The 27,791-nt window shown below is 37.8% G+C and overlaps 2 protein-coding genes and 1 non-coding gene across 3 annotated transcripts; 1 reads left to right on the forward strand and 2 right to left on the reverse strand.

Moving 5' to 3' along the window:
* Positions 1-2,622: 2,622 nt before the first annotated feature.
* Positions 2,623-2,695, reverse strand: TRNAM-CAU (transfer RNA methionine (anticodon CAU)). The gene has a single exon. It is a non-coding gene; the product is annotated as a tRNA-Met (tRNA).
* A 9,017-nt stretch (positions 2,696-11,712) lies between these two features.
* Positions 11,713-12,714, forward strand: LOC110190739 (uncharacterized). The gene has a single exon (XM_086833136.1). It carries the CDS (start codon positions 11,713-11,715, stop codon positions 12,712-12,714), a length of 1,002 nt encoding a protein of 333 aa, XP_086689262.1.
* Positions 12,715-26,716: 14,002 nt separating this feature from the next.
* Positions 26,717-27,421, reverse strand: dls (daedalus on 3). The gene is made up of 4 exons (XM_086834319.1): positions 27,377-27,421; positions 27,164-27,322; positions 26,937-27,104; positions 26,717-26,872 (listed from the first exon to the last, which is right to left on the reverse strand). The coding sequence occupies exons 1-4, from the start codon at positions 27,419-27,421 to the stop codon at positions 26,717-26,719; spliced, it is 528 nt and encodes a 175-aa protein (XP_086690445.1).
* Between the last annotated feature and the right edge of the window lie 370 nt (positions 27,422-27,791).

Below are 27,791 nucleotides of genomic sequence, written 5' to 3' on the forward strand. Positions count from 1 at the left end.
ATGGGATAAAGCTTAATTTGCATTTAATAATATTAACGCTTGCAATGGAGAGACTAGAGAGTGGTAGAGCGGTGTACTTGGTGGTGCTAATTGAGGGGTGCGTGTGGGTTTTGGGGGGTAAATGCTCGCATCAGCATAAATCGCATGCGGTTGTCATGGCAGTGGAGAGAGAGGACAACCAACTCAAGTCTAGACAGGGATCCATGGGATGCAACAGCAGCAGCAGCAGCTGAAGCTAAAGCGACGGCGGCAGTCCAGAGGACAATGTAAGGACAAACGTGTCCTGTCTGTCTGGCAATGGCGGGGGTCAAAAGTGCGGAGGCGACGAGGTTTTCAAGGGGTAACTGCGCCCTTGTCTGAGGCATCGTAACTTTTGGCTCAACACAAAACTTGATTGAATTTTATGCTCGCCCGGCAACAACAATGAAAGGAAAGCAATGGAGGAAAAGCCAGCACTTAATTGGTCTGAAGGAAAACTCTTTCAGAGCAGCCGCAACAAAAACACAATATTAATGAAACTGCAGCTGTGCAGGTAATGACCATCGCTGAAAGGTCAACTGGGAGCTCTTGGAGTTGGGAGCTCAAGTGTCTTTTGGGTTCATAAAAATCCACTTTATGAGTAACTCTTGGGTCAACAAATATTTTGTATTTTATTTTTATTCTTGTCTATTTATGCGCGTGATTTTCATTCATTGACACATCACTGGCACTTGGAGAAATCTTTAAACAATAAATTTGTTTATTAAATAGCAGTTAATATTTTAAGTTTGTTATTGAACTCGTTTAAGATATAGTTCAAGTGATAAAACACAAATTTATAATTGAAGTTTTTAAAGCGGCAAACTATTTTGATAACATTCCAATTAAATTCTATATTTAAATTGTATTAAAGTCTATTAGTATGATATTGAAGATGTTAATAACTATTTATTAATAAAAATGATAATACTATTATTATATTTCCAAGTTTATTAAAGTTCCAAGAACTAGTTTAACTTATGACTCCAATTAAAATATCAAAATCTTTCGACAATCAAACTTTATCTAAGCAGTAAAATATTTAATATAATTCCTGGCTATTTAATTTTATAAAAAAATATATTTCAACCTCTAGAAATTATTATTCGATTATGATTGTCAAAAAGTACCGGAAGTCCTTTTCTTATAGTGCTTGCCGAGGCGACAGGAAAACGTTCATTGAATTTTGTCCTTCGTTGGGCTGCCAAAGGACAAATGCACAATAAAGCAAGATACATTGAACAGGGGGAGGCGGGAAAACTACCAAGGGGGGAGGGGGAGAGGTGGAAATAAGGAGTTGTGAGAAAAGCTTCGTTCAGCTGACGATGCGACGCCCACACAAACAGAAACAATTTGATATGCTTGACGCTTCTTCCTGGCAAGTTTTGGAGTTTCATTGCACTCGACTCGACTCAACGACGAGTGCAATGTCATCCAGGCACATCCTCCGGCAGCTTCCCATGCTCTCCTCCCTCCTCCCGTTCCCTGCTCCTGGGAAAATCCAACCAGGAGTCAACTTGTCAGCCGGCAACTACAATTTACGAGCATTTTCACAACGCTAGCAGCTACTTTTGCAGCGCTTCGATTTTCATTGCATGCTTTTTGGGGCGGCAAAGAGAGAGCGAGACTTCTCCAGTGAATTTTCCTCCTTCGTCGCTTTTATTGGTGTTGGAGAGTCCTTGGCAATTGCATTTCATTTCCCGCTGGATTTGGCTTAAGACTTAAAGTGTTCCCCCATGAATTTTAGATTGCTTGTCTGTGGAAACCACCGAACTTAACAGTACTCTGTTGAAGTTAACCCACTAAGGTTTAACAGGGTCTAGGGTTTTTATATTAATTGTAAGACAGAACTGATAGTAAGTAAATAAATTAAAATTAAAATAAATAGGTAAAACAAATTACTAATACATTTCGAATTTTTGAGGTTTATTAATGCTTAGCAATAGAACATAGGGCATACAACGTCATCAATTTACCTTATTAAAGTGATATTTAACGTTTACCATTGATTTATTTAATTACTCCTTTGCTTTAAAAATAAATTAAGCTTTGTATAATATTATATATATATATATATATATATATATATATATATATTATTTAATCTCTGTTTAAAAATTCAATTTAATTTCCTTATTCAATTTATTTAAAAAGGAAAACCTGTGAGCGTTAACCGTGTTGTTTCCCTAGTTATCTTAATTGCTGTTAGCGGCTTCCTTGTTGTTGGCTTTGTTACTAGATTTATGCATAATGTGACCAGCGTCATAATGTTCATAAACATAATTACATTTTTTTGCTGCTGATGTTTTTGTTCTTGTTGTTAATGTGGCGCTTCTGCGGTTTACAGATTATAATGAGAGCAACACTACATGTGTTAAAGTTCAACTGAGTCGACTTTGTGGTGCTCTTTAAATGCATGAAACGGGGTATTTAGATAGTACAATATTTATGGAATTTTAAATTCAAGTTCATGTTGTTATACAAAAAAGAAAAATGATTTCAGAGATAATTAAAAAAGTAGTTAGATTTTGCAAGACTTTGTAGCTGGATTATTAGAATATCAAACAATTAATATACTTAGATAATTAATACAAAAAATATACATGCCCCGGGTGAGGCTCGAACTCACGACCTTAAGATTATGAGACTTACGCGCTGCCAACTGCGCCACCGAGGCCTTGGATCAGATGAGATTCTAGGTAAGTCAAGTGTCTCAGGTGTGCCAAGATAAGTTCTAATTCTAAATACGTTTTAATTTCCTACAAAAAAGATCCCCTGCTGATAACCTACGACAACAAGCCACACCTGAGCTCAAAATCAGAAGCTTGAAAATATATTCATATAGGGGTCCAATGCTAAAAAGGGCCTATTAAGAGCGAACCACAGGCCCAGAACCGCAGCTAGAAAAAACCCATCATAAAGTAGCAACCGCCACTGTTGTTGTTGTGTGTGATTTTTGTGTACGCGCTTCGCTTCGCAAGTTGCAACCACAATTTAATTAAGCCAACAGCAACCGCCCAGAAAGAAGGAGCCAGGGAGAGGGGGGGTGGTCTGATGGATGGAAGGAAGGGGAGGGGTGCTTGGCAATGACGGTGTCCAGGAACTGTGGCATGGGGCATGCTAGATTGGACAACATTAGCATTGGCAACAATGTTGTTGATGTCAGGGCAATGTGTTTACTTTCTAGCACAAAGTGCACTTAGCGAAAATGTATTAAGGAAAGATATAATAATTAAAAGGATATTTTTTTAAATATTAAATATGGTAATTTGTGTAAAGATGTTATATGAAAAATATAATTTAATTGGGATACGTAAATATGTTTAGTCTTATTAGATACATGAAGTTACAAGGAAATAGATGGGATTTGTAATGTTTTTGTAAGGAGTATGTTTTTAAATTTGTATAAACAAAAGGATATACCTTTAAATATAGTTGCAAATTAAAAGGAATTAATAAACTTTAAATAAAGGTTTGTCCCTAACAAGTACTTGCATCTTAGTAAACTTCAAAATTAATTATTTGAGTATTAAAAATTAAAATTAAGTATCAAATCAAATCACATTTTCCACACTATTTTGCCCAGTGCATGCCCATGTCCAGAAGTGACCATGTCCGGACCGGGCTATCACTTTAATAGACACGTTCTCATGCGGCCAGAGTTTCCTTCCCGCTCTCCAAGCCACCCGTAACCCCTTTCCTTCTATACATATTTTTTTTGAAAAGCTACTCGGCGGCGCCTCCTCGAGTGACCGCAAACGGAAAATGTGGAAAATGACTTGTCGCTGTTTTCCCAGCGTTGTTGTTGTGGCCTGTTCTGGTTGCCCACTTGTTGTGTCTCCCTCTCTCCTGTTTCCCCATTCTTTTCCCTCTAGTTTTTCCATGCTTTTCCAGCTCGTTGTTGTAATAATTTGATTAAATTGAACGCTTTAAGTGATTTGCATTTTAAATTTCAATCAATATGACGTGACTGCCAGTTGAGGCTGCTGCAGCAGCATTGGGACAGGATGCAACTGCCAAGGCGAGACTACAAGGAGGTAGAGGAAAGGAAGTCTCTGTCTGGTCAACTGGCGCCAGGATAGCGCTCTAATGATGCACAACCGTCAACGGGTTCTCACTGGGCTTCTTCGTCTCTGTTTTTACTCCACCTCTTCACTATCTTTATTTTTTATTCCAGTGGAAAATAATGTAGCAAAAGTTGGCGCCAAAGTCAGGGTCAGTTTGAAAGAGTAAGAAATCAATATTCGTGAATAATTTATAATTAAGTTAGGCTGTTAACTTTGTAGATATGAGTTTATTAGTCTAACAGTCTAAATTAGTTAAGTTCCCATAAGGGAATTATATATTGAATAAATGCATATCTAGCACAGCTGACTTCAAGGCTGATTTTCTATAGCATCTATATATATATATATGTATGTATGAAATAAATGGTTTAGACTTACCCGCAGTAGAGAGCTCACAGTTATCCCGTTTCGTCATTGCTTAATTCCTTGGAGTCCAGTATTACATTCTTGGTGACTTCAATTACGATCAGCATCGGTCAGGGGATATTTCTGGGGTCGAAGGCTTATCACTATCACCACCACTATAGATGTTAACACTCGGAAAGCCACGCACATAATGAGGTCGCTCCGACGTACAGCGCCTCTATTTATACTCCCTGAGTGTGGGAGGAGAGCAGAGAAAGTGAGAGCAAGAGAGAGTGAGTAGTTTAGAGAGTAAGCTGCACAGAGAGCGATAGGGAGAATGTTATATCTCAAGAGATACCCAGAGGGAGATGTAAAGAAAGAGAAAGAGAGAGCTATTCACTGCCATTGCAATAATTTATTATTAATATTATTAATATATTACCACAACAAAGCAAGTGAATATTACGTATACGTGATCTGACATTACGTATACGCACCGTTGGATACTCAGATATAATCCGTGCTATATAATTAGTTAGAACTCTTCCTCTCTCTTGAGGGATTTTCGATGCACATTAACAACCATAATCGAGCATAATAATAATAATTGCCAGAAATTCACTGAATAACCATTCTCTCTCCTCATCATAATATCGCTTGGCTCAACAATAAAACAGCACCATCAAATTACTGGCAATGTGCACTGATCCAAGGATCCTTGGCAGTCGAGGCATTATTCAGGTCCTTTAGTTTTAGTTTCGCTGATTGCATTTTCCACGTCTATGTGGAACGCGACGGGATGTTGTTGTAGTTGCGCCGTCGCATAAAGTGCAGTTCTTTATTGTAATTATGTATTATTGTTGTTAGGAGGCTGGATGTAGCTGCTTCTGCCAAAGGCACTGAAGAAAAATTTTAGCAAGGAATATTTAATTGGAGGAAATATTTATAATGCTTTAAAGTATAATAAACAGTGTGAAATATTTTATTTATACTAAAAAAGTACATTTGGCAAGAGCTTTTATATTCGAAACCTTTCTCAGGCTATGTTTATTATAAATAGAGCAGCCTGAAAATGGTTTCTTTTGGATCCTTTCTATATATTTTCCCAGAACTAATTCTTATTTTTGTTCAGTGCACTTTCATCACCAAGTTTGCTTAGTTTTCTCTCCAGGTTTATTTTGTTTTTTGTGTCCCGGCATTGTTCTTAGTCAGCCGTCGTAGTCGTCGTCGTCATCGTCGTCGTCATCATCGTCGTCGTCTGGCAGTTTCCTGCGCCTGCATCTTGCAGTGGCAACTTCCTGATTTTCCCAACCGCACCGCTTACCCCTCCCCGCCGTTGCACCACCAGTTGTGCATTATATTTGCCGAAATGCAAAGTCTAAGGACTTTCGTCTGAGTGGATTTTTTTGCCTGGCAGCTCCTTCCACAGCTTCATCATCATCATCAGCAGGAGCAGTAGCAGCCGGTTTCTCTAGCCTCCTCCTTCTTTTTTGTTTTCTAATTCATGCAATTTTCACATTGCAAAATTTTCTTATATTTATTTTCCTTATTTTTTTTCTTTTTTGGGCCAGGCGTTACTTTTCTGAGGTTTTTGGTTTCGTTCTGAGAGTGAAAGACTTTTCCGCGGTTGCCCGCTCATTGTTATTTTCGCGGAGACAGGGAGCCAGGGAGACAGTGAGTGTGTGAGGGAGCGAGAGGATCGTCTGAGGTTGAGGGCGAGTGATTCAGATATGGTCTGAAAATAGCCCAAGAATCCCCACACACAGATCCCATCCTCGAGAGCATTGGTGGAGCCCAACGTGCCCCTTAATTTGCACTCCTTTTAACTTCATTCCTTTCCTCCTTTTTGTAATGTTTTTGGCAGAGTCTTTGTTTGTCTCGCAAATATGCCTGATTCTTATTTTGGGGTATATATATAATATTATAAATAATATAATTTAACAAACAATTCTATCCAATGAATTAGAGTTTTTAAAGCCAAGATTTCCATGATGTTAAATTAGGTTATATCACAAAACATAGTTTAAGAATAAGCATTAAGTTTAAGTCAGGTCATAAGCACGAAATATATTAAGATAAATTTAAATTTACAATCTATTAATTTTGGTAAATATATTTTTTATAAATCATTTAATTTAAATAATCCAAAATCTAATCAAGTCTTTTCTATTACATTCGTAAAAAAAGTATTTAATAGCCATAATAATTTAAAGAAAGTCACAGCTAGCTTTCTGGTAGAGCATCCCCCATTCGACTTTCTGCAAACTGAATTTTTTATACTTTTTGTTTTACCCTTTTGGCGGAGCACCTTCTCCCCCGCCCCCTGCCGGCACCATTATTTGTGCAACAATTCCGCAACATTCTTATTCTCTATTTGAATAAAAATTATGCTGCTGCTTGTGTGTTTTGGGCTGTGTGTTGTTCCTCCTGCTCTACCCCACTGATGGGGTATATTTTTGGATCCGCTTGTTATGTTCGCATCTCTCCCGAAGAGGATGGCGAAAGAAAATAATGAGCAGAGGGCCAGACAGGCGGACAGACGGAGACGGAGACACAGAGACAGAGACGAGGCGCTCTCGATCCTCGGAAGAGGCAGCCCTTCGGAGATTGAAGATTTGGAGAGTGGAGACATTGCGAAAGTGCCGAGGGAAAGTGCAGGAAAATTCGGAGAGTGGAGACGTGCAGTGAGGGCACTTTTCACGCTTGATTTTCATGTGGCCGTTGTTGCAAAAACAGATGAAGAAAATGCTTTTCAATTTATTTTTAAGTACAAAAATAATTTTGCTATTTTCTTGACTTCTGATTTGTTTCTTTTGTATTTTGCGTGTGTCTTGTGAGCGGTAAAAATAAAAGGCACGCCTGTCGCCAGACCCCCGTCTATATCCCAGACAAGTGTAGGGATATATATCGTCTATATAGACGACGACGACGACGACGATGAAGACGCCGCCGGGCCTCGGAGTCTGAGAGTGTGCGAAATGTGTGAAATATTGGAGACAAACGGGCAATTTTTATGTTAGCTGCGATATTGGCAAAAAAATTCGCATTTAGTTCAGTGCGGCGCAGGTTGGCGGCTAGATCGGATCGTTATATAGCTATATATTCCATATGAATATATATGTACATATATATGTGACGAATGGTAACGGGAATTACCGACAATCAACAGTAGTTAACAGTTAATCAATGGCTCTCCGCAGTGTCTTACATTTTTTTCACATTTTTTTCTCTAGTACGAAAAGAAAAACCTACCAATAATTATGAGAAATAACATAAAATATAAATAATAATAAATAAGCAAAAGATGCGAAAGTGATTTGGGAGAGAGAGTGAAAGAGAGATGCAGCGCAAATACTTGGTTGTCATGTGTGAAATTCCTCGATTAGTGTGCTCGATATTTTCGGCGTGACACGCGGGTCGCGAGTCGTGCGTGAATTGGTAGAATTGTGACGCGATCGGAGGACACTTCACTACGTTTTTGGGTGAAAGAAAATTGAAGCAAAAAGAAAATACATTTTTCCTGGGCCGGAGGAATTCTTTGAATTTACGTTTGCTCAATGTCAAATCGAGCGTTCGACTTTCTGGTATGTCCACATGTATCACACACACTCACACGCTTATCTGGGAAATGCAAATGCCAATGCTCGAGTGTTTTTTCGGGTGCTTTTATCGATAACAGCGCCGGCTGTCGATTACATGCAAATTCCTGGGTTTTCCCGCTTTTCCCCCTCTCGCCAATACCCCCTCTAAGCACTCTGTGGAAATTGAAAATAAATGCTTTCGATTCTTTTTTGTTGGCCGGCACGAAAATAAATACAAGAATTTAGCGTTTTGTTTAAAAATAAACTGGAATGTGTTTGAATTAGATGAAAATGCTTATGTTGAGAGCTATCCGCCGGTTGTTGTTCTTGTTATTATTGTTATTATTGTTGTTGCATATTGATATTGTTATTTTTATTGCTAAATGATGCTATTTTATGACTTTTAGAGAGTTTAGTGGCTTTTGATATGGTGATTACAAATATTCAAATGATTCAATCACTGGATTTTTAAGGGGAGAATGAAGCTATTGGAATTTATTCGAAAATAGAGTTGAAAGAAATTCTAAACTCCTGATTATGGTTGATATTAACATTGTTTTTAGAGTTAAAAATAAATTCCCTTACAGTTGTATTATTTATTCATTTAAAATTTCAATTGATTCAAGCACTGAATTTACAGAGCGAAATAAAATTATGGGAATTAATTAAAGTGATATTAGTGTTTTGAGAGTTAAAAATAAATCTATCAAATTCCTTTTGAATTAATTTAAAACTTTATTATTTTATTCACTTAAAATTGATCTTTTGAAAACTGTCATTTGATAAATAAGAAATTCCTTATTATATCTTCTATCTACAATTTAATATCAATATAAAATTTCAAGCTCATTAATTACTTGTTTAAGTAATTATTCCTTAGCTTATTAACATACAAATTCAGCTTTTAAACTATTCCATACCATTGAGAATATGTAAAACAATATCTTGTGCTTTTTTGATAGCAACATACAGTCCGTAAAAATGCCTTTATTTTTATATTCAGCTGCAACGGGCAGTTTATTTTATTTGCAAACATTCCTTCAGCCCAAATTGACTTTGTATGGTAATTTCTCTTTATGCAATCCCGGACTCGTACCTTTCATTCGCCTGGCATTCCCAGGCCAGATGATGCCAGCAGAAAAACACAAAAAAGAAGGCCTAAACAAACTTCGTCTCAAAATGATCTTGACTCACGCGAGGCTTTTGTTTGGGTTCTGCCTGTTGGACAGCAGAAAACACTTGTCAGCACTTTATGGGCTCGTTTTTGTTTTGCATTTTGCATTTTGCATTTAGCATTTTGGATTTACGTTGGTCGCTCTTATTCTTTTTTCTTATTTTTTTATTAATTATGACTCGGAGTCGCAGATCGTGTTTTTATGGCAAACATAAATTTCGACTTAAGGCGAACTGAGGGGGAACTCCGAGGGGCTAGAATGGAGAGGCAATCAAATAAATTGCCACGGCCCAAGAGGAATCCGAAAAAGGGGAAACAGTAGCTGCAGTCGAGTGTTTCCTTAGCCGTCTCCTCCCCTGTCTCCTCTGTCTGTATGTCTGTCTGGGCAACGAAAGCAGATCAAACACAAACACTACAGCAAAGGTTGTTAATGATTATGATGGCGATCATGGCGAAGCTATAGCAGCAGGATGATGACGATCGCCTCAGACACTTGAAAGGAATTTCAATAAAGGAGACCAACAAAAAAAAAAGAAAAGAATTGAGGAGACAAGGGACAAACAACAGAATCAGACAACAGACGGGACGTTGGAGATGAGGATGAGGATCGGGATGATGCTGATGCAAAATGTTGATGTTGATGAGGATGATTCCTCGTTGTTGTGTTTCGCGGCATCAATCTGTCTCTGACACATTGGGGTGCAACATTGTTGGATGCATTATCATAAAAATCCAAAAAATGAGGAGGGTAATCCAAATGGAGCGAGTCTGAAAAGTCCATTAAACTGTATAAAAGAGATAAGACTTGGTCCTTTAATCTTTAGAAATAAGTAAATTAATCAAACTATTTTTGGAAAATGAAGAATTTTACTTAAATAAAGGAGCTGCAAATTAAGAGGATGTATATTTTATATATTTTAAAACCCTTTCAGAAAGAGGACATTCCCGCTACTCCTTTAAACAGCACCTTAATGCGTGTCCTGACAAGTCTAAGCTTAACCTAACCTATCCTTACTTTAATTTCCCCTTAATTTGCCTATGTATGTATATTTTATTTTATTATTCCAGACAATTAGTGAATTATGTTGTATACCAAAAATACAAAACAAACAAGTCATTCCACCTTGCCCTTTTATAGCCCACTTCCTTCTCCCTCACACAATTAACTGCCTCTCTCTGTCTCTCTACAGCAATTTCTCTCCCTCTCTTTCTCTCTCTCTCTCTCTCTCTTTCCTTTCTCTACCTTAACTAGTCATATTAATTTTCTTGTTGTTTTCATTTAATCGCTTATTTTTCACGAGTTGCTTGTAATTTGTATGCTTTGCTCTAAGGAGGAAAATGTGGAAAAATGTCGGAGTGCATAACGAAGACATTGCTGTCTTTTTCGCACCCTTCTTTGTGTTCCTGTTGATCTGCTTTAAATATAGAAGTCGTCGTGATCATCATCATCATCATGATAATAAAAACCAAGTCGCTAAGAAGTGCAACATAAATTTTAGCAAAATATTACGCATACGCAGCGTGCAACAGCAACAACAATGCCAAAGCATATTATTGTTGTTCTTGCCACAGCGGCTCTCGGGGTTATTTATGCCCACAGGGCGATGCTCAGACACTGTCTCCTCCTGGTCCTCCTGGTCCTCCTGGTCCTCCCCACCTTTCACCGATGATTCTCTCTCTCTCTCCCTGGTCACATGACTCACAACATATATACTATATATTCTTGTCGACGGAGGAGTGAGGGTTTGGGGGGGAAATCATTGTGGGACGTCGGTGGATGGATACTTTTTGCCACGGGGACGGACTTGTACAAAACAAAAGCAAATGTAGCTAAAAGAAAAGAAAGCAACAAGCATACAAGAGCCAAGTGGGCGACCACACAGCATAGAAACCACTGGGAGAAATTAGTAGAAATTTATCTTAATTATGTATATGATGTGGGAGAGGGTTTGCCTTGAATGAAAAATCAGTAGAACAGGTTTTTAACGTTGTCCCTTAAATTTACTATAATATCTCAGATAGGTAGGTTGAAAAAATGAATTACTTCATTTCCTTTTGATTTGAGAACGATCTTTAAAATAGCTTTAAATAATGTAAAATTTCTAAGTCAAAGTATCAAATATTTTTATACATTATTAAACCTTATAAAATATTTACATGTTTATATATTATTTATTGTAAATAAACATTCCTAATAACACACTCTTGTATCCCCCTCTATTTTCAGATTATAAGCATCACATATTAAGTCGTAAATGCTCCATAATTGAGAATGCAATTTGAAAAATTCGCGGACGATAGCACGGCGTAAACAATCCGATCGCCGGCGGCGGACGACGCTGTGGCCCCCACGCATGCAGCCAGTGGCGCCGCGGGGGCCCGCTGCACATTGTGGTGGTGGACAGTGGTTGTGATCGGTGGTCTCCTCATATCCATACCCATATCCACTGTACCGCCGGCAACGGCAACGCTCCTCCTCTTCCTGCAGCCGGCCTTCGTTTCAGCCGCAGCCCTCGCGGTGCCGCCAATGCCAATGAGATCGGTGAGTCATGCCGCCAGGATCTTGCAGCGGGAACCGGAACAGGATAATATAGCATACCTATGGGCGACGGCAACTTTCAGTGATAAGTTCAATAAGCAAATAACACGCAGAAGCAGCGGTAATTGTGTGAAATGCCAGAAAAGCGATTCGTTAACAAATTCAACATCGAATGCAACTGGAAAAGGCGGCGAAAGTGAGAGCAGTGTTCTAGGTGCAGGTGCAACAAGTGTAAATAGTGGTAGTAGTGCAATTTTGTGCAGTGTAAATAGTGCAAATAATACGCGTAAGTTAAATTTAATTCCGAGCAGGGAGCTGTCGCAGCCGCAGCCACAGCCACAGCCACAGAGGCCGCCTCTCGCTGTTGGCACAAATTTGCAAAATAAATTACCAGCATCGAGTGCGGATTGCCACTTAAGTCCAAGTGCCGAGACAAATATTCATACAAACCGGCGATCCCTATGCCATCGCCATCGCTCCTCCTGTCCATATCGTCATCGTCATTATTGTCATCGTCATTATCGTCATCATCGTTGTTGGCCGCGTTGTTGTTTTCGTTGTCGTCGTTGTCGTTGTTGTCGTTGTCGTTGTCGCGTCGCGTCGCAGTCTGCATCCGCAGCGCCCGCGTCTATGCATTTGCCATATCAAATTAATCAACGTGCTACATTGTTGCAGCAATCTGCAGCAGCAACACAAGCAGCAACATCAACTACATTGCCACATGTGCATCGTATTTTTAAACGCAAACGTGATACAGCCCAAACAGCGACCACTGCATCACCTTTGACCCCGCCACAGCATCCAACATCAACAACCAGCACGCCAAGATCGCGACTGGAGTTCATACTTTACACGGAAGTTTATGAAGTGGAGGATTCGGTTTCCTCAGGCGACTCCAACTCCAACTCCGATCCCCACTCCCATTTCGATTTGAAAACCAAGTCGAGTGTGGGCAGCAAAGAAACCTTCTGGCAGAAATACGGTGAGTAGGTAATATTTATATACAAAAAAAACGAGTTAAAACCATTAGCCTTTAGATTGAAAAATTACAGGTATAGGGACAGGAGTAAAGATAACTTATGATTAAGTGAATTAAGAAAATACCGTGAAGGTGGTCACTAATGGACTCCATGCGTACATTATTATGTTTATGCATATATTGGGTGGTTTATAAATATATACATGTCAGTTCTTAAGTGTGTGTTTTAGCTGAATTTATTTAGCATTCAAGCTTTACTTAATTTCTTGACTATACTTACCTTTAGTATAAATAATATGAGATTTGCGCCATGTCAATACATGCCTTAGAAATATGTCTAGTCTGCTTTATATTATTATCTAAATTCGTATGCAAATGTATGTTTCCATATGCCATAAAACAAACCATCAAAATCCAGTAAAATATATTTTAATTTAACAATTCTTATTAAAAACTACAAGTTACTATCTTAAAGGTAGAGAGGGCGGGGAAGCCCCTGAAACAAATTACAGTACAATGTTTCAGAATTGACAACATATCTGAAAATTTGTCGTCAGCAAAAATAAAAGCCGGAAAAATCACAGGAAGGGCAAGGGGCTTGAGGGTTATAGATACGATGTGGGATTTTTAACACAGTTGGCTGGTTAACATAATTTTCGTGGGCATCTCTTTATTTTTATACGACGGTTGAAACAACAGACAGGCCAGGAAAAACGAGAGGGATTGAACTTGTAGAAAATAAGTGGTAAAATGAAGCTGTCTCAAGTGTGATGAACTTAAGGATCACTCAGTTTTTAATAACTATACTTAGAGAACTAGTGAGTATGGTGAACCGAATTAAAATAAATAATAATAATAATGTTTTATGAAATATATCATTAAATGTCCTATAAAATTAACATTTTCTTGATTCATTATTTTACCAAGTTAATTGATTTAAGAATGTCTAAATCAATTTTGTTTTGGTTTTGCAATAATGTGAAATTCATATTGCTGAATGAATCTCTTTATGTATCTTATCCCATATACCCCTCAATCCTATTCATATCCCTCAACCAAAAAAAAAAAATAATATAAAATACAAAAAAATATAAAAAGCGTGCAGCAAAAAAGAGGCGACAGAAATCAACTTTTTCCAACGAATAAATTTCGAGTTTTCGATAGTCTCGGTCTGCCACAGACAGTGGTCGTGGTCGTTGTCGATGGTTGTTGTTGTTAGTCTTGTTGTTATTATTATTGTTGTTGTTGTCGCTGTGCTCGTCCAGACGGCAAGATCTGGCCAGCAGCAGCAGGGAGGGATTGGAGGTGGAAGGAGCGGCAACTGGGGCCATTCGTGGGCTCCAACAGCGTCAGACTGTCTGGTATGCCACTTTGCCAATGCAGCCAGCTCTCGCTCTATCTCTGTCATACGCTATCTCTCTTTCTCTTTCTTCTACCATCTCACTCCCTCCCCCTGGCCACTGTCTCCCTCTACGGACGTCGCCCCGTCTCCGTCTGTATTGCGGTGTTGCTGTCTTTGCCACATGTGGCGTTGTCGAAAGATAGTTGTAGTTTTACACTTTAAAAATTATAGATTAATAACAAGTTTTGCTTAGGAGTTATTTATAATTTTAAAATGCAAAATTATAATATTAACTTAATATATATTTTTTTTAATAAAATGTGAAATATATCACTCTTATAATAAAAGCAATAGATAAATAGTATGACATTCGGTAACACATATAGTCCTTTTATGAGATTACAAGTTCAGCAATTCTGCTTTGCTTTTCCAGTAAAATATTCATATGATGGGATTCCAATATTTTCTTGATTATATTTGTACTATTTAGATAAATTTTATAAACATTTTTCAGTTTGTCAAGTTTTTAAATGCTTTTTCCTTCAGTGTAACTATAGTTTCGGTGTCAGCTGTCTGGCGTTTACCTCTTTCGCCTCTGTGTAGGCGTCATCATCATCATCATCATTGCTGGCAATCATCATCATCATGGTTCGTAATCATCATCATTTTCATCGTGGCGCTTGGATTGGCCAATGCATAAAATTATACAGAGACATGACATGGTTTTGAATAATTAAACACAACGACGACAACGACATCAAGTCGGACTAAATGCCTGCCAGCAGCAGTAGATACTCATACTTAACTCATACCCATACTCATACTCATACTCATACCCGTATTCGTACACCCAAAAGCCAGATAGACGAAGGGGGGCGGTGAGGGAGGGAAAGCCCCCAGACAGACAGGAATGCAATGTCCTGAACTAACTGCCAAATCACTGGCCGGAATCTCTCTCTCTCAGTCTCGACGACTCGAGTTAAACTAATTAAGCTGTTTAATTCACTAAAACGAATTACAGTTGCCGCCTGAGCATAAAATAGAGTATAACCTATAGTAGGGTATGCGATTTTTAGACTCTTTTGGGTAAGAAAAAATGCTTAAGAAAATTATGGAAAAGTGGGTCAAAGATGTGGTGGTTCTCTGATGAAATTATGGGATATATGGGATATGAATGTCAAAAAAGAAGATATAATGCAAATGGCTTAAAGATACTTTTAAGAATAAGCCGGTATACAATGATATTTATATTATTTTATTTATATTTATATTTATTTATAAGGTATCATAAACACTATGCTTCATGATCTTAAAAACAATCAATTTTTCAATATATCTACATAGTTCCTTCTCCTTACTAACCCCATGCCTCTCCAGACTTCTCTCAACTTCAGGATAGTCTCCATTTCAGACACATGACATATTTTAGAAACAAAAGACAAAAGAACCCTAAGAAATGGAAACAAAAGCAGCTAGAAAATAAACGACAACGCTGACAGATATTATTGACAGCTGAGAATTGTTCGCGCAGTTTGGCAATGTTTGCCCAATACCTTGGATGTTGCCGTTTTAGCTGTAATGTTGCTGCTGCTGTTGCTGCTGTTGCTGCTGCTGCTGTTGCTGCTGCTGCTGTTGCAGTTGTGCAATCGAGGTTGCAACTTGCTTTTGTTGCCTTTTGTCGAGCGTCGTCGTCGGCTCGTTTCAGTTGTTTGAGCTGTCAAAGAGGTCTGCCTCTGCCCGTCTGTTGTCTGCTGGCGTTTCCTGTTGTTTCCTTTTTACCGTCTGCAGTCTGCAGTCTAGACACAAGTCAAAGTCGAAGTCGGTTGAAGACTTCCAACAAAGCACAAACAAAAAAAACTAAAAAATAAAAACCAGGCGAACCCCAAAGCTCAGGTGCATTCCCACAAAAAGGCATCGGCGACCTGGAAAGCCTTCTTCTTCTCGGCGGTGTGTGAGAAACGGAGACCCAGAACCCAGAACGAGTTGAGGCTACTATATAGCCAAAAGCTAAAGCCAAGCCGCACATCCATAGGAACCCCAAGCCAAAGAGCAGCAGACATGGCAATCGACATTCACATCAACATCAGCCACGACGACAACACGGCGATGTTGTCTGTTTGTCGTCTGGAAAGTTATGGGCTAAACTTGTCGTCATTGTCGCTAAAGCTGAAATGCTCTTCTAGAGGGTATATTAACTAAGGCTGGAGGGAAAAAGCAAGTGGATTTCGAGCCTATATGCATACAATCTCAAAAAATGCATATGACTATAGAGAGTCTTATAATTTGAAAATCACTTAGAATTACTGGAGAAAAATAACATAACATAGAAGTTCAGAGCTTAATTTTTGTACTAACCATTCTATACATCATATATATATTTTTTACTATATTTTATAAGGTATTTCCATCTTCGGTTTGCATTAATCATTTATGTTTTTGTTACTTTTGTTGTTTCTTGGTCGCTATCTGTCGCTCAGTCGCACTGTCTGGTGTCTCCTCCACGCTGACAGCCTTAGATCAGAGTGCAGTTGATTTATGGCGGCGTTGAGTGGCTTTATGCTCACCTCAAATATGACACAAGGCGGACATAAGACAAAAAAACAGACCCTACATAAAAGCATATATGCAATGTATTCAATGTACTCAATGTGTGTGTGCCCGTGTCCAGCCAACGGAAGTTGTCCTTTTTGCACCCTTTTTGCCGAGGGGAGAAACCTTCCCCCTTTTTTTATGTGTGTAATCGCAGGCACTTTTCCGTCTGTCCATTCACGCAACAAGCAAATTGTGGCAATTATCGTGAATCGTGCACTGAGAAAATATAGAGCTTAACATTAAGCTAAGAAATAATCATTTTTGTAAGAGATTTATTAGGTTTCAATGGGTTATTCTCAAGAAGAGATCTATGGGGTTTTAAGGGGTTATTCTTAAGTGCAAATTTAAGAGTCAAAAATTAATTTCCTGCTTAATTATTGCAACAATTTATAGTAAATAAAGTATTTCACAGTTAAGCTTCCTAAAAACCTTTCTTTAGGAAACATTTCTTTAATATTTTTTAAAAGGTAATTTATAATGAATATCTTGCCTTTACTGATACCTTTCAGTGTCTATACCCGTTGCATTTTCCTTACCCCATAACCATGGAATAGAGACCAATGTCCACTGCATGTCTGCCCAACGAAGCGTGACGACATGTCTCCTCACTCCCTCCAACCTTTTGTCCATCTGTCAATGCATGTTCCGTTCGGCAAACTTCCCCTGGACACCAACTTCCTCCCCATCCCCCGCCCCCCCACCAAAACCTGTCAAAGATCCCCTTCTCCTCTGGCGGTGAGTGCGCTTTTGTATTGCAATAAATGTAATTATGGTCTCGAATTGTATTCCAAAATACTCGCACTCTGTACTCGCACTCACTCTGCCACTGGTCACTGGCCACACGGCAGTCTGGCACATCATCAAAACGGTTTTGTTGTTGCCCAATAAAAACGGGGGTTCCCACAAGGTAGCAGCAGCAGGTAAGGTAGGTAAGGTAGGTAAGGTAGGTAGGTGGTGCTTTTGTGGCTTGACCACCTCCAATTTTGGTTTAGCTTTCGGGCATTGATTTTACTGGCAATCAGCTAAATAAATTGGTTATCAAAGCGAGGCCTCCGCCAATGAATGGTGTGAATATACGAGTTGGGTTGAATTTTCCTAGCTAAGGTTATTTAAGGGAGGAGGGTGCAAGGATAATGGTCAAGCGGAATAACAAATCAGATTGGAAATCAATGGGCAGCAATTGTAAAATAATTAAACAGTTATTGTGGATTTTGTGGGCAATAATAGTTTAGAAAAATAGTTTCTTATTGCAAATTATAATAGAGATAAATATGTATATTGTATTTCCAAGTTTAGTGATATATATTTTAAATTAATTATAATTAATTAATGATAAAGGAATCTATCTTCAAGAAGACGCAGTTTGTATGTCATTGCAGATTACAGTGAAATTAATGTTAATTCAGAAGCCTTTTTTAACCAGTGTTTACTATTTTATTAAAAATTTGCATACAGATCTTTAAAACTGTAAACAATATAATTGTTTTTCTAATAAGCATTGCTAGAATGACTCAGCTTTCTGAGTAAAATACAACAAGTTAGATAAGATATACTTAAAGTGGTTTTTGGTCTTTTTTAAGTACATATTTAATTTATTATAACTATTTAATATTATAAAAACTTGAATGAACCTAAAATACTTATAAAATGTCTATATGAAACAAAAATTCTTATAAAAAACCCACAAAAACCAAGAATGAAAAATATATCCTTCTAAAATGTAACATTCTTTTTATGCCTTTAGTATTCTCAATGGATTCAAAGTGACTTAATAAAGGTCCTGGCAGACATCGACACTGCATTTACCCTCTAAATCCCTCCGGGCATAAACGTCCCTATTCCCAGTGAGCAATTGGATACCAAAGGCAATTTGCCACATTCTGGGGATTTGGTGTTAAATATTCAATTCCGTCTGCAGCGGACGTCTGCGTTTGCATCGCGTTTCCGTCTTCGTTTCATTTCGTTTCCCATTGCAATGGCATCATGGATGAGGATGAGAATGAGGATGAGGATGCGGACTGGGGATGAGTATGGCATTGGTGATGATGATAATGATGATGCTGATGCTGATGCTGGTTACGGAGCCTGGAGAGACCTGAGACCCTAGAGAAATGGAGAATGGCTGAGGCGGAGCAGAGTTTGCAGGACTGGCAAGTGGTCGAGTCTGTGGCCATTCTCTAACAAACAAACAACGAAACGAACACAAAGAATAAACTTTTCAATGGGTGAACGAAAAATGGAGAGATTTAGTTGGTGTGCAGGGAAAAAAATATATAGGGAGGAATATGGAAAAGTAATTCAAGGAATTTTAGATAGCAGAATATTTTTAAGTATTTACAGATTTCTAGGAAATAGTGTGAGAAAATTAAGCTTTAAGATGAGGAAAGAGTGTTGAAATTTGTTAGAATAGATAAGAGATAAGAGATATAGAATAAATATGTTTAATTACAACTTATCACTACCTTTGAAGAGTCTGATTTTTCAAGCTTTTAGTATATAAGAGAAGTCCTTAAATTCATAGTTTTTCTTCAAGTGTAACCACGAGAAACTGAAGCTGGCTGTGTAATGTGAGGCAGATGAAACGGACAGCGACGAGACGAACGATTTCAGTCAGTGGGACTGGACTGGCCTGGTCTGGCCTGGTCTGGCCTGGTCTGGCCTGGTCTGGTCTTGCCTGGATTGGATGGATGGACATTTTGGAGGCGTCGAAAGAGTTTCGGAATGCGAGGGGCGGGACTCCCGTGGGGGGGGAGGGGCAGGGAAGTGTAGCGCAACAGCAGCGACAGCAGCAGCAGCAGAAATTGCAACCGATAATAATTATTTTTATGGAGTCTAGTCTGTGTCTAGACGATTTTTTTTTTATTTTGTGCCTTTGCCGCTTGCTACTTACTTCACATTGCTCCGTCGACCTGGCCAGTACATAGCCCCGTCTCTCTCGGTTTCTCCTTCTCATTTCTCCGTCTCTACGGCCTCCTCTCCCCTCCTCTCTCTCTCTCGGCCCCCCTTTGCTAAATGCTCTGTTAAAGCTACTGTGTCATTGTTTTCGCTTTGATTCCGATTTTAACTGGTAAACTGGCATTTAACTGTTTTTCTGTTGCTATTTGACAAACAAGGCAGACGGACTGACGCGGTGCTGTAAGGGGCAAGAGGAAAAGCGGGGAGGTGTGGAAAATGTTCAAGGGGGTTTTTCCGAAAGGAGCCGGAGTGAGACTAACCAAATGGCGGCGACTGCAATGAGATAGTGAACGTGAGCGAGGCATGACAGACTCCAAACTAAATGCCGCAAATGGACACAAAAGGCAGTCGGACTGGGTAAGGATATGAGTGAGAGAGGGGGGCAGGAGGCGGGAGGAGTGGACAAGGGACAGGGGGGTGACTGACAAGTCAGGCAGTGAGCCAAACATGCGGAAAAGTCAAGCCAGTCAATCCAAAAGTAAGCTCAGTGTACAGTGATTCCAGTTATGGGTTTAGCTTTTCGAAAGAAAGTAAGTAACACTGATCAAGGAATAGATAAGAGATGGTAAATATTACAAAAATTAGCAACAGAAATCGCTAAAGATTTAAAACCACTAAAAATCGCCCTCAAATGTATGCTACACAATATAATCTAAACATATAATACAAACATCTGAACATCCAACAACAAGCTATATGATATAGTAGACCAAAGTAGTGGGATTCATGGCAATAAGGGCATTAATTAAAAAATAAATGCATAGCTACCAGAGCTAAATCTAATATGTTTATATATATACCATATATGATATAATTGTCATGATTAAGACTTACCGCAGTAGAGGACACGTGGCCTTTGCTTGATCGTTATTGATTACATCCTTCCAGGGTAGATTTATAATTTAGGGTAATCATGGTATCGAAGATCTCTTCCTGGTTATCCAGTTGCATTCCATTGGCCAGATGATATTTCAGGAGTCGATGGGTAATCATCATATCACTGCCACGATCACTATCGATGTAAACACTGGGAGGGCCACGCACAGACTAAGGTCGCGGCGAACGAAGTGCCTCTATTTATAGTTCCCGAGTCAAGAGAACAGAGAAAGTGAGAGCGAGAGAGTAAGAGCTACCTCTTGAGATAGGCAGAGCGACATACAGAGTTAACTCCAGAGATGCACAGTGGGAGTTAGACATACATAAAAAGAGATAGAGAGAGCGAGACAGCGAGAGAGGGAGAGAGCTGTTGATGCTGATCAAGAAAATGTTTACTTAATAAGGGCGTCATTGCGTTGCAAACTTTTAACTAAAATTATAATACCCTGCAAGAAGTTACAACTATAAATAGCTGGGAACTAGGAAAAAAACATTGCCTACTATTGGGAGCTACCAACAAGGAGTATTGTAGAAAGAATCTACAAGCTACATACGATTTTTTAAGGATTTATTTATTTGAAAAGAATATGTAATCAAGTTAAGGAATTTTTTCTTTGAATTTTTTTGTGCATTACCTCAAACTTATTATTCTAAATTCAAGAAATTCTGTTAGAAAATCAGCCTGTAAAGAAGTCACAGAAAAACCATCTTATCTAGGGTTTATATATCTTGAATCTTGATATCTTGAAACTAAAACTGTGACAATATCAGCTATTGACCATGAGGAGCAACTATTGTATTATATTATCATCCGTAAAACCACTGTACAGTGTCCACTTGGGGCACCCTACTGCTGACGGCGCTCCATCAACTGCATTTAGCTGTTCGCTTCGTTGGGCATGAGAAAAATGTCACCTCCACAGCCTCGGAGCTAAAGACAGGGACAATTGTCTGGCTGCTGCTGGTGCTGTCCGCTCCTCATTCCGGCATTCTGTTGCCTTTTTTGGCCAAGAGAGGAGGAAGAGGAGTAGTCTTCTCGTCTAGTAAAGAATATGTCTCTCGACACCTTTCTGTCGGGTCTCTTTTGTTGTTGCAGCTGCCGGTGCCTAGAGCCAGTGCTGGTGCCCCCAAGATATTATGTTATTATGGCAATTATAGTTACACGACTTTGGCGGCATCTATGGCATTTTTGGACCCAACGACGACAACGACGACGACGACAGCTTGGCATGTCTGCTCTGCAGTATCCCCCCGACTTTTCACTATATGCCGCAGATTCTTGCAGATAAGAGAAAGGCAGGCAATTCTCGCTCGTTGCCGACTCTGCATAGCAATTACAAACATTTTAATGCAATTAACACACACCTGAGACGGCGGCAGAGTTCCGGGATAGGGAGGAGGAGGATCTCTGCCTCTCATCTCATTTGCTTGGCTCTTTTGCAATCCGAAACTTCTCTTGGCCCGAAAAAAAAATACTCACAAACAAACACACATTCATAGCTGCAGCCAAAGTAAGCAACTTCAAAAGCCAAAAGGCGACATTCGGTGCGTGTGTCAGTTGCTGGGGCCAATCTCTTGATGACGCCGCCACCGCTGCACTCACCTGCCTCCCCCCCTGCCCCCTTCACTTGCCACACCGCAGCGCCCTTTGCCTTATTTATTTGTGAGGTTTTCATTATACCCTGCAAAAAGGGGGAGTATCAGAATTTGGTAGAAGGATAAGCCAGTGCATCGAAACAGTTTTGATTGAATATCGAATATGGGATTTAATTTATCGATATTATTTGAAGAAACTAGTTGGTTTCTACTAATCAATAAAAATATAGTTGTTAGTAATATTTGAAAAATATCGGCGATTGAAAAATATGTATAATAAAAATCATTCACTGGCATGGTTTCTATGTATACTATTACTATAATAATGGAACCTATAAATACACCCAAGAAGTTTTTTACATAATAAAGGATAACTAACGCTTATAAATAAACCAATGTATTTAGTTCACCTCTAAAATGACATTTTAAATAAACTATTAAAGAATTTCGAATTAGATCTTTTATAAAATATTCGAACATGAATATCAATAATTAAATGGTTTAATTCTTTTTAATATAAATTAGTTTTGTGTTCGATAACAATGTAATTTACATAAATCTTTGACTTTATGTCGTATATCAAAAGGATTTTTTTATACAAACGATTTTGGAGTTAAAAAATTCGATTTTGGGTAACTTAAAATATTAAATATTGCAGCTCAGATAAATAGCTTATTTAACATATTAAATTCTTAAATAAATATGATATATTTCATATTACAAATCTTTTATACTTCTTGTCACCATATATCCTTGAATTATGTATCCATCAAGAGTATCCCAGATCTCGGATTTGCAGACTAATCTTAACCTCTTGATTTGCCGCTGCAGTTGTTATCAGTGGCTGTGGCGGAGCGGCAGATACTCAAAACGTTGTCGTCGTCATCGTCTGTCGTCGGTCGGTCGCCTTTTTCCCCCTTTTTTTTTCGAGGCTTTTGTAGTTTGCCGCCGAGAGCTGCAGTTACATGTGAAAGGTGGGAATGGAGACGACGATCTCTGGGAGCAGGAGATGCAGGAGGGAACTCCCCTTAATGCCATGTCCAGCAAATCGCTTTGACCATAACCCCAGCACCAGCACAATCAGTTTGCGCTTCATTTCATCGGTTTAATATGCAGCGAAAAAAAAAAACTATAATGGTTTGTCTTTATTATCGCCAGGAAAAACGGAGACACACACCCCTTTATTTATGTATATTTTGTAGGTTTTTATTTTGCTCCTTTGACTTTGACTGCAACTGTCGCCAAAGCGGCATTTGAGGCCTCTGATCATCGGTGGCTTCTTCCTTCGACGACCCTCAACCTACCCGACTTGGCAGCAATATCGATTCACGTCAGTTCTCTGACGTTGCATTCGTCAAAGACGCCAGACGCCTTTCAAGAATATTCAAATCGCCAGCCAAAAACACAAACTTGCCAAAAATAAGGCTAAGAATTTGGAGGGGAACTTGAAATACCCTAAAAAACAAGGATATATTTTTAAATATATAAAAATAAGCGAACTTGAAGTTCCAGAAAAATGGAAAATTGTTAGAAGAATTATTAATTTAATTGTCATATTTATTTTCTATCTAAAAATGTTTCTTATAAGACAAAATATTACCTTATTTTGTTACCCAAGACTTACTTAATATATTAAACCTAATTCTAAAAGTTCTAAAGGTGGAAAACCTTCCAAAAACTTACCTAGTTCATTACTATTATTATATTACCCATGAATAAAGACACTATATTTCATATCACCCCACATTATTCAGGCATTATACCCCCAAATTTTTTGTTCTCAGCCAAGTGTGTATAGAAAGCAAAAGCAAAATGAGGCAATAATACATTTTATGGAGCTATCGTCTAGACATTCGGCAATGCCGCCAGTGACGAAAGCGTTTTGGATATCGGGAATCGCAGTCCGATAAAGTTAAAATCCCCAGAGAACAAAGCAAACCAAAAAATATATACAAACATATATACGGTAGAGAGAAAAAAAGCGGCACAAAAAGCGTTATCAATGTAATCAAATGATATTGATTATTCACTTCTGTCTGAGTGAGCAACTGGCGACTGGCCGACTGACTACCTGCCTGGCCAATGCTAAATGTTAATATTCTCCTGGACAGTCTGCTTTCTGTCTGCCAGCCCCTGGCATTTGTGTAGAATTAATGGCAAATCATTTATAATCCGGCAGACAAACAGTCGAAGCCACAAAGCTTCCACCTTGACCACCATCGTCATCAGTAGGCCATGCATACAGGAGAGGGCAAAAAAATGGATCTAAAGAAATTTAATACAATTAAAATAATTAAACATTTTTCATTCTTAAAGCAAGGAAGATCAGCTAAGTTGGTATATTCATTAAAACACTTATTAGCCAATTATAAACCATTTAATTTCGTAAATTATTACAATCAAATACCCTACAGTAAATCATCTCGAAAACATGCAAATTATTTATTTATTTATTTCTAGAAACTATCAGAATTATTTAGGAAACCTCTAAGCTTCTTAAGGCAACGATGAACTAAATAATTCTTATAATTAATATTCTTACATACCTTTTAAAAGCAAATAGATTTTCATCTTCAAACTCGAATTATTTTAATTTAATATCTCAAAGAAAAGCCTTTTGAAAAGTATCAAATTATTTATAGAAGCTATTAGCATTTTTTAGAAAACCCCTAGTGCTATCTTCTTGACCCCAATTGTGTATATTACGTGTATGTATTACGCAATCCGCTAAAGATTGAACCAGTCCATGGAATGGGGACTAAGGAACTTAGTCAAGCGATTAGCTTCCGTTTCAGTGACTGGCCTGTGGATGACTTGGCAGCCTTGATAGCCCTGGGATTCGTGCTAATCGACGGCATGTGGGGAACGGTGGCAGCCTGAATTTGTATTCTAGGTCATTAGGGGAACAGCAAAAACCAATTCGTATCCCCAGGAACCCCAGAAGGAACCTGACGAGCCAAATAACAGAGAGGGGAAGAAGCGTTTTGGTGGCGCTGGGCAGGCAAAGGCGTGCCAGGGAATATGTTTAATTTATTATTAATGGGAGAGTTCCCTACCTTCCACGTTTGATGAATTATTTCGTGTGATGCTTTCAGAGATTCTGGGAAAATTCCGTACTCCAAAAGGAAAAATAAAGGCTCTGAATTAAAGCAGAATGTATTTAGAAAGCACATGAAACAGGTGATACTTCCTAAAAACATTTGATGCTCAACAATAAATGCTTTTAGCAAACGTTAAGTATTTTACAACTTGTTGGTATATAAGTAATTTTGAAATACTATTTCTTGGGTATTTTAAGACCCACAAATATAATAACTAGAAGCAAAAAAAGTATATCATTTAGAAGCCCCATAAGTCAAATCATTTACATATTTAAGCAGCACAATTACGTATAAAGATTTATTTAACTCCTGGACTATTTATCGATTTCAATTCAATTTCACATAAACTTTAATTGAAGCACGTAGAGCACCATCGATAGTCCATTCGGTATATATAGCATAATCACCATTTGGTAAAGGTACATAGATAGATAGAAATAAAGGCTCTGAATTAAAGCAGAATGTATTTAGAAAGCACAGGAAACAGGTGATACTTCCTAAAAACATTTGATGCTCAACAATAAATGCTTTTAGCAAACGTTAAGTATTTTACAACTTGTTGGTATATAAGTAATTTTGAAATACTATTTCTTGGGTATTTTAAGACCCACAAATATAATAACTAGAAGCAAAAAAAGTATATCATTTAGAAGCCCCATAAGTCAAATCATTTACATATTTAAGCAGCACAATTACGTATAAAGATTTATTTAACTCCTGGACTATTTATCGATTTCAATTCAATTTCACATAAACTTTAATTGAAGCACGTAGAGCACCATCGATAGTCCATTCGGTATATATAGCATAATCACCATTTGGTAAAGGTACATAGATAGATAGAAATAAAGGCTCTGAATTAAAGCAGAATGTATTTAGAAAGCACAGGAAACAGGTGATACTTCCTAAAAACATTTGATGCTCAACAATAAATGCTTTTAGCAAACGTTAAGTATTTTACAACTTCTTGGTATAAAAGTAATTTTGAAATACTATTTCTTGGGTATTTTAAGACCCACAAATATAATAACTAGAAGCAAAAAAAGTATATCATTTAGAAGCCCCATAAGTCAAATCATTAACATATTTAAGCAGCACAATTACATATAAAGATCTATTTAACTCCTGGACTATTTATCGATTTCAATTCAATTTCACATAAACTTTAATTGAAGCACGTAGAGCACCATCGATAGTCCATTCGGTATATATAGCATAATCACCATTTGGTAAAGGTACATAGATAGATAGAAATAAAGGCTCTGAATTAAAGCAGAATGTATTTAGAAAGCACAGGAAACAGGTGATACTTCCTAAAAACATTTGATGCTCAACAATAAATGCTTTTAGCAAACGTTAAGTATTTTACAACTTCTTGGTATAAAAGTAATTTTGAAATACTATTTCTTGGGTATTTTAAGACCCACAAATATAATAACTAGAAGCAAAAAAAGTATATCATTTAGAAGCCCCATAAGTCAAATCATTAACATATTTAAGCAGCACAATTACATATAAAGATCTATTTAACTCCTGGACTATTTATCGATTTCAATTCAATTTCATATAAACTTTAATTGAAGCACGTAGAGCACCATCGATAGTCCATTCGGTATATATAGCATAATCACCATTTGGTAAAGGTACATAGTGTCCAAAATCCTTCTCCAGATTCCCTGTCCACAACTTTTCCAATATCACATTGTGCTATAAATGGATCTCTAATTAGATCTATATAATATAACCTTATAAATAATTCAATCTCGCTTACGGTATAGGGACACGTGTGATTTAAATTGGTATTGTTGGCAATCGTTTTATAAAACAAATTGGCAAGGGGATTTTTCGTTCGGTCCTTTAAAAATTTGCATCCATCGTAGGAAATATCGAAAAAGAAAGGCTTGTAGCCATTATCAAAGCGAAGTAATTTTAGCTTTATCTGAAACCCACATCAGATAAAAAAATATATATATATAATTTGGTTGTTTTAACACTTACCCAAGCTGTAGAAATGGGCAATTCGAAAAATTCTGAGTATATACTGATATACTTGTGCGTTCGATTGACCGCTTTTATTTGACAAGTTGGAAATACAAGATATTCCGGATTATAGGAATTGCACTTTAAGTTGGTAAATGCAACGTGACTCAGACCCATCTGATATAGATATAATATTATGTATTTTGCATTTTAATGATTTTATTCGAATACCTTTGGCAGAGTTATCCACAAACCGAATACTAGCAACTTCCACATTGTGTTTAAAACTGTTCAAAATCATTGGTTCACTGATAAATTGGATCTTAGATTTTTAAAATAAAAAATGTCATTAATATGTGCAATAGCCATAAAATTTAAACTTTATAATTGTGCACACATAAAAAGTATATATTCTAATTGCTTTCATTTACCAAAAGTAGCTTTCGCTAAAATTTAAAAATCAGTGTTAATAAATGTTTGTCTCTACGCAATACTTATATATTGGTATTGATTTTTTGTATTGCTTGCTTAAATTTGGCAATTTTACAGTTTAAAGTTGATGGGTGTAACCGAATGGATCAAGTGAAAACCATACAGAAACCAATTAAAAATCTTTTAATAACTTTATTGAAACTTATTGCATACA

This window comes from Drosophila serrata, unplaced genomic scaffold (assembly GCF_035046125.1).
Source record: "Drosophila serrata isolate PLE 108 unplaced genomic scaffold, ASM3504612v1 contig_272, whole genome shotgun sequence".
NCBI lineage: Eukaryota > Metazoa > Arthropoda > Insecta > Diptera > Drosophilidae > Drosophila > Drosophila serrata.

What these genes read in the sequence shown, in the direction of transcription:
- LOC110190739 (XM_086833136.1), top strand. Translation starts at nt 11,713, where the DNA reads ATGCCAATGAGATCGGTGAGTCATGCCGCCAGGATCTTGCAGCGGGAA.
- dls (XM_086834319.1), bottom strand. Translation starts at nt 27,421, where the DNA reads ATGTGGAAGTTGCTAGTATTCGGTTTGTGGATAACTCTGCCAAAG. An exon ending in TGCCCATTTCTACAGCTTGG is followed by an intron (nt 27,105 to 27,163) that starts GTAAGTGTTAAA and finishes TGTGGGTTTCAG; the next exon opens with ATAAAGCTAAAATTACTTCG. An exon ending in ATCACACGTGTCCCTATACC is followed by an intron (nt 26,873 to 26,936) that starts GTAAGCGAGATT and finishes ATCCATTTATAG; the next exon opens with CACAATGTGATATTGGAAAA.